Genomic DNA, 7,588 nt, shown 5'->3' with positions numbered 1-7,588 from the left:
TTTGGGCTTGTTTTTTTTTTAGTTTTTAGTTTTTTTTAAGTTGCTTTTTTGTACATTTTATTTGTGGGTTGCAGGTTATTGGGCTTGTTTCTGAATTTATTTTATTATTTATTTATTTTTCCATTGTGTCAAATTGTCTTGTGTGATGTGATGTGTACAGTGTGTAATTGCACTTAACCCAAGCCATCCATAAGTTTCTAACGTGTCCTAGTGCAGGGGTTCTCAACCTGGGGGTCGCGACCCCTCGGGGGGGCCTCGAAATTATTATTTTTAACTCAAATCTTTGCTTCTGGGGGGGGGGGGGGGGTCCCTGGAACAACATATTTTCAGATGGGGGTCGGCAGCCAATTTCATCAGATTTCTGGGGTCCTTGACATGAAAATGTTTGAGAACCACTGACATAGAAACATTTAGTATTTAGAAGACATTTTGGTAGAATCGTCCTCCGGTCTAAATGGGTTAACCCATTCTGACCTGAGATCAGATTCATACCAGGTTTCCACTGGACAACACACTGGTCTGATGAACCCATTCTGACCTGAGATCAGATTCTAAAAATGTCAGTCGCTCTTCGATTTAAAAAAAATAGCAGACCTACAAGCTCGTATCGCGCCACTCGGTGGCGCGATATGAGCTTGTAGATCTGCTATTTTTCAATAGCTAAAGCATAACATGATGCCGACACCAAAATGGGTGCCCGTTCAGAATGGGTTAAGGTTGCTTGTTTTTCCGCACAGAATCTCCCAACACTGATTCTACTCTGTCCCTTGTCGTCCCCATCCCAGATCCTGCGGATCTGTACCCGCTACACCCCGGACCAGGACACCATGACCTTCTCGGACGGCCTGACCCTGAACCGGACCCAGATGCACAACGCAGGCTTCGGCCCGCTCACAGACCTGGTGTTCTCCTTCGCCAACCAGCTGCTGCCTCTGGAGATGGACGACGCAGAGACGGGACTGCTCAGTGCCATCTGCCTGCTCTGTGGAGGTACTGCAACCTGGCTGGCAAATTGGCAATGTCATAAAAAAAAGAGAATTGGGATTTTACCAGCTGTCTAATGTAACTATAAATGCACCAAGTCTCTGTGTGTGTGTGTGTGTGTGTGTGTGTGTGTGTGTGTGTGTGTGTGTGTGTGTGTGTGTGTGTGTGTGTGTGTGTGTGTGTGTGTGTGTGTGTGTGTGTGTGTGTGTGTGTGTGTGTGTGTGTGTGTGTGTGTGTGTGTGTGTGTATGTCTGTACGCAGGGCTTAAAGTTCTCAGTCCTGAGGATCTCATAGGGGTCATTTAATGAGATCAGTGCAGTCTTGGGATTGTTTTTGGCTTTAAGCCCTGTGTACGCCCCTGCCCTGTCCATATATGGAGCTGGCCTGTTCTGACATCATTCTGACGTCTGCATAGACTCCATATTTGGGCATGGCTGACAAAGGACTCCATATAGGGACACAGACATAATATCTGGGTGGGCCATGCATTTCCAACTTGCATCGTTCCAAGTAGGCCAGTGCCCAACGGACAGCGCTGTAGAGGCCCCGACGGGCACCGCTCTAGTTCCCTGAACAATAATAGGATCCTTCATCAGGTTATCTTTAGGAAATTGCACATACAGGTGAACTATGTTCATGCATAAACTCCCTAAGTTCTTATTCTCAGTAACTTGGTTTCAAACTGTCAATTAAGCACCATCTGCACTGCAACTTATCACAATATGGCGGTGTGTGAGAACAGACCTGGTCATTTCTACACTGAGATGCTACGCTACTTCTAGCACCATATTGAATGCCATGACGTTGTTTTTCATAATACTAAAATGTGTGTGTGTGTGTGTGTGTGTGTGTGTGTGTGTGTGTGTGTGTGTGTGTGTGTGCGTGTGTGCGTGTGTGCGTGTGTGCGTGTGTGCGTGCGTGCGTGCGTGCGTGCGTGCGTGCGTGCGTGCTCGTGCAGACCGTCAGGACCTGGAGGAGTCCGACAAGGTGGACGTTCTGCAGGAGCCGTTGTTGGAAGCCCTGAAGGTCGGACAGAGTTTTTTGTCGAATCGGAAAAAATGTGAAAATGTTTATTAGTCTAGAAAACAGAATTATTGTTGTGAATCGATAGAAAACAGAATTATTGTTGTGAATCGATAGAAAACAGAATTATTGTTGTGAATCGATAGAAAACAGAATTATTGTTGTGAATCGATAGAAAACAGAATTATTGTTGTGAATCGATAGAAAACAGAATTATTGTTGTGAATCGATAGAAAACAGAATTATTGTTGTGAATCGATAGAAAACAGAATTATTGTTGTGAATCGATAGAAAACAGAATTATTGTTGTGAATCGATAGAAAACAGAATTATTGTTGTGAATCGATAGAAAACAGAATTATTGTTGTGAATCGATAGAAAACAGAATTATTGTTGTGAATCGATCCCTGAAGTTACATGTTTTTGCTCTTGCGCTATCAACTCTTTGGCATTATTACATTCCAAATTAGCAATTTTATACATATCGATTATCTGATTATTAGAAAAAGGGAGTGATAGACTAAATCGCTAAAGAAGATGTTGATAGAAGCAAACAAATAATGATGTTCTGCTTTTGGTGAGTCAGACTGTATAGGGAAAACAGTAACTTAGGCACTCCTCCGTCTTCAGGTGAAAAATGCAATCTATTTATTTCAGCAAGGCAACAGAGGATGACCCTCTGTTGACACGTTTCCACACTCGAGTAGAACTTTATTTTATTTTATTATTATTTTTTTTTTTGCTTCTATGTTACACTGAAGAGCACTTGTTCAATGTTCTTTTTTTTATGTTTTTTTTGTGGCTTTCGCCTTTATTTTATATTTTTTATGGAGGGACAAACAGTAGGCTGACAGGAAATGGGGAGAGAGATGGGGGGAGTGACATGCAGTAAAGGCCGTCGGGATCGGGAGTCGAACCCGCGGCACACTGCCAGACTGGATTACCAGCCAAGCTGCCTGGACCGCTGAGCCACGGCCCAGGCCATGTTCAATGTTCTAAATCTAAGGGCTAATAATATGTATCTGTGCAGATCTACGTGAGAAGGCGGAGGCCTGACAAACCCAGCATGTTTCCTAAGATGCTGATGAAGATTACCGACCTCAGAAGCATCAGTGTGAAGGGTGAGATATGCATGGGAATTTCAATCATTTCTTCACTTCTGTCAACAAGTTTTGCCGCGCTGACAGCGTTGTACTGTTGTAGCCAATGGGGTTATAACATGCACGCACGCACACATATTGACAGTACACACAGTCACCCATTTATGTTTCACCCATTTTGGTGTTAGCATCATGTTATGCTTTAGCTATTGAAAAATAGCAGATCTACAAGCTCATAGCGCGCCACCGAGTGGCGCGCTACGAGCTTGTAGGTCTGCTATTTTTGAAAAAATCAAAGAACGACTGACATTTATAGAATCTGATCTCAGGTCAGAATGGGTGAATCAGACCAGTGTGTGTCCAGTGGAAACCTCGTCTGAATCTGATCTCAGGTCAGAATGGGTTAATCAGACCAGTGTGTGTCCGGTGGAAACCTCGTATGAATCTGATCTCAGGTCAGAATGGGTTAATAACTTTCTTTTCCCTCTCCATTGGTTCCGTCGTTGGTCCAGGAGCGGAGCGGGTGATCACGCTGAAGATGGAGATCCCAGGCTCCATGCCTCCTCTCATCCAGGAGATGCTGGAGAATTCGGAGGGCCTGGAAGGGCAGGGGGCTGGCGGGGGGAAGGGCGGGAAAGCTGGGAAGGGGGAAGGAGGAGGAGGAGGAGGAGGAGGAGGAGGAGGAGGGGAGGGAGCAGGAAAAAAGGAGGAGGGAGTGAGAGGAGAACGCGAAAAAACCAAGTCCGGAAACCGCCACTCCAGCCCGTCGCCCGGACCCGTTTCCTCCTCGCCCAGCCCCAGCTCGGTGCCCTGCTCGCCCTCTCCTTCCACCACCCCGTCATCATCCACCTGAAACACACACACACACACACACATACATGCACGCACGCACGCACGCCCAAACACATGTAACCTTCTCCAGAGCACCAGCCCAGACGCAGCCCTGGGCTGAACTGAACTAGAACCAATACGTTTCCCCCATACGACCTGTAGTCTGGAAGACACGTGGCACTGGAAAAAAAATGAAATAAAAAACTGGACCAGAATCCGGAGCGGGCTCACAGTCAGGGAGAACCAGGGACTTGCACCTCCGGAAAGGGTTGATGTCAACCCTACTTCAAAATACTGTTGATGCTATACACGTTGGAACTGTGACACTGGAAACGGTCGTGCTTGAACAATTCCACAGTCGACTGATTCTCTTGTTGGCGTTTATTCTGACGTGCGCTGGACGTGTCATGATCTCAACCTCATATACAGCACCTGACTAGAAGCCGGAGTAAAGTGACGATTCTCTGGGATGGACGTGTGGAGTGTTGTGAACCCGGGTGGATCATTTTCCAGACCCCAGTTTAGTCCATAAAGTGTGTTCAAACTTTTTACCGTCTACAATGAGGAGATCCCTTCACGGTTACGGTACAAGATCACCGTTAAAGATGGTCACATATCAAACAAGTGGCTGGTAAATCCATGAGGTGTGTGTGTGTGTGTGTGGATAGTGGGGGGAAAAGTGGCGGTTTCCCACCTTGCTGATAAACTCCAGAACCCAAATGTCCACAGTCCTGTTTGAGGTGGACAGAGGGCTGCACTGGGCTGGTTGAGAGCTCCCATTGCGACCTCGAGGACTGGTTGTACTGGTCAGTTCGACGGAGAGCTGGAAGGCCCCCCTGCACGTGGCGTTTTAAGTGGAACAGTTTCTGCGCATACAGAATTGTACATAGTTAAAGCCCTGTTATACTTGGTCGCGTGCCGGCCGCGGTGATACGCGGAACAATAGATGATCTACAAGACCACTAGAATGTTGGGCTTGTAGATCCGCTATTTTCTGTGTTCCTGCCTGCACAGCACGCAGCCAATCGTAAAGCAGGCCTCATACAGTCAGTGAATGGATGTTGTCTAGAAGAGGAATGACGGACAGCTTCGTTGTCGGAAACAACATTCCTCTACTTTTACTCAAAGGTTTCGTTTCCAATTTAAAAAAAAGAAGAAAAAAGAAATTATGAAATAAACAAAACATGTAAAGTATATGAGAAGGTGAAATATATTGTATATATATGGGGAAAAACAAGGCCATGGCCCAAATGCACAGTACAATACAGTATATACATTTCATTCACTTGTTACAAGGAAGTCCATCAGGTAGCTCACCTCCATGGTTTAGGTGCCTTCTAGTCTCTCAAGCCAGACCACCATTTCATCATCTTTGAATGCTACGCTAAGAGTCTGTAACTGTAATCATCTGCTCTCCCTGAAGGCAGATGGCGGAAGCTGTCACCTGTCCATCATTTGTGTTCACTAAAATATATTTTAAAACATATTTTAACCCATTAAGAAGACCTGAGGCCAATTCTTAAAAGATGTCTTCTAAAAATTAAGAGTTTTCTGAAAAACGGGTTGCTATATTACCATAGTAGTGCTCAAAACTTTAAAAAATATATTTTTGAATTTCCTTTTCTACTAAGCAGCGAGCCGTATAGGCTTCGACTAATTTGATTTACATTAGGACACATTTGCGCAACTGCAAAATATTACACAGAGGTGGTGGTACAGGAGACTTCACTCCGGTCTCATTTTAATAATATAATATATTACACAGAGGTGGTGGTACAGTAGACACCCGCTTCACTCCGGTCTCATTTTAATAATATAATATATTACACAGAGGTGGTGGTACAGTAGACTGTAAGCCCTTTAAAGTTGTGTGAGCCAACGGTCTGGCTCCAGAGACTAGGTGCCTTCTAATTCTGTTATTCTCTCCTTTCTTCACAATGGCTTGTTTTGTTGTTGTTGTGTCCAGTTGAATATATATTACAATTGATATAGATTCAGTTTGTGCACACAGACAAAAGCGCATCTTGTCACCTCTTGTCAAAGTGAAAGCAGTTATTTGGAGATAACGCGACTCGCACACACACCCAGAGTCGTAAAACTGTCTGTTTTGATTAGCTCTCGTTGTGGATTTTGATCACCGAAACCGACAAGTCGGTTTATCTTTCTTACTTCTGCCTTTTACCGTTTTACGAACACACTTAGCACGCTGCACAAAGGGCATCACTCACATGTCTCCAGTGTTGTTCACCGAAATGTGTTAACAAAATGTGCAAGTGACATGTTTACTCTTCACAAGTGGTTCTCGACACCCATCCCAAAGACCCAGATCAGATCACAGATAGTTTCCTGTTAGTATATTAATCGTTCATTGGGTCTCCAGACCAGTGCTTCCCAATCTTTGGTCCTTGGAGTCCGCCTTCTTACACCTGCCAACAGCTGAGACCCCCCCCCCCCACACACACACACACACACACACACACACAGGCAGGCATGCACACACGGACACACACGCACGTTTCTCAGACAATTAAACAACACATGTTATTACTGTACTTTGCAATGACTGTATGAGGAGTTGGACTAATTATATCACATGAGTCACGGTGGATGAAAGCGAGGATGTTTTTTTTGTTTTGTTTTTTATTGTCAGGAAAGTGAGTTAACTTTTTGTTTGTCTACCTCAAAACGGACAAGGCCCCACGCCTGTGATCTTTGGCATACACAATTTGGTGTCTGGGACCGCAGCTTGAGAAACACTGCTCCAGACCACAGCTGAGCTAGCTGATCTATTCAGCCAGGTATGAGTGTCACATGGGCCCTAAACTAAGCCTGATTCAATCTACTGAAAATAGCCGATCTACAAGTTTTTTTTTTTAGCTTGTAGATCAGCTATTTACATTTCGCACAAATTCACAATCACACGCAACTACCGGTAGGTGTAACTCAGGCATGATAATTCCCCAATGAAAAGTGACTGTTTGTGGCTCTTGTGAACCACAGCGTACTGCTGGGGACATTATTGTGTTAACCTATTATATTAAGACCTGAGGCTCATTCTAAATCTGTAAACGGTTTTCTGGAAAACATATGTTGCTATAACAGTGGTTCTCAAACCTCTTCATGTCAAGGTCTCAAGGACAGGGGAAATGTACAGCTTTCAGGTACATGTCTGGTAAATTAGTTCAAATAAAACATAACGTACCGTAATATGTCTTAGGTGTTCCATCATTGTAGAATGGAGAATCCCTTGTTGAATTTGTAGAAGGGCTTGGTTTATGTTGTGGACACCACACTGTTGAGCTTTCCTCACTAATGTAACAAAGGTATTGGATAGAAAAACAGCCTATGACTATGCCAATAACATGTAGTCCAGTTCTTTAGCCCTGTTAGACGTGAAGCTGCAGATAGTGGACATGGATGCTGCTGCTTGGCTGGTTGGTCCATCTGGCACATCACTCCCAAACAAGATATCATACTGTCTCAACGTCATGATTTGGATTGCATTGGTGCTGTGTGAGGATGAATCCAACTGATTTGGGTCTTTCCACTGAATACTGACACAATAATATGCAGTACACCAGCTAAATAGATCTCTGTGAATTGATTGAACAGAAAGTGATTTGACCCCACATCTGGACCAAATGCAACAC

General features: G+C 44.4%; 1 protein-coding gene across 1 annotated transcript in view; it reads left to right on the top strand.

Annotated features, from left to right (window-relative positions):
* Positions 1 to 5,473, top strand: part of LOC310869184 (retinoic acid receptor alpha-B-like) — a 39,053-nt gene extending 33,580 nt beyond the window's left edge. The window contains exons 6-9 of the mRNA XM_083779794.1: positions 786 to 990; positions 1,943 to 2,010; positions 3,038 to 3,128; positions 3,620 to 5,473. Of these exons, the coding sequence (XP_083635920.1) occupies positions 786 to 990; positions 1,943 to 2,010; positions 3,038 to 3,128; positions 3,620 to 3,960 (705 nt within the window). The 3' untranslated portion in view covers positions 3,961 to 5,473. The remainder of the gene's footprint in view (positions 1 to 785; positions 991 to 1,942; positions 2,011 to 3,037; positions 3,129 to 3,619) is intronic.
* The last annotated feature ends 2,115 nt before the right edge of the window (positions 5,474 to 7,588 follow it).

This window comes from Protomyctophum parallelum, assembly GCF_964188405.1.
Source record: "Protomyctophum parallelum genome assembly, chromosome: 13".
NCBI lineage: Eukaryota > Metazoa > Chordata > Actinopteri > Myctophiformes > Myctophidae > Protomyctophum > Protomyctophum parallelum.
The sequence above is the reverse complement of the archived record's forward strand: the minus strand, read 5'-3'. Positions and strand labels throughout refer to the sequence as shown.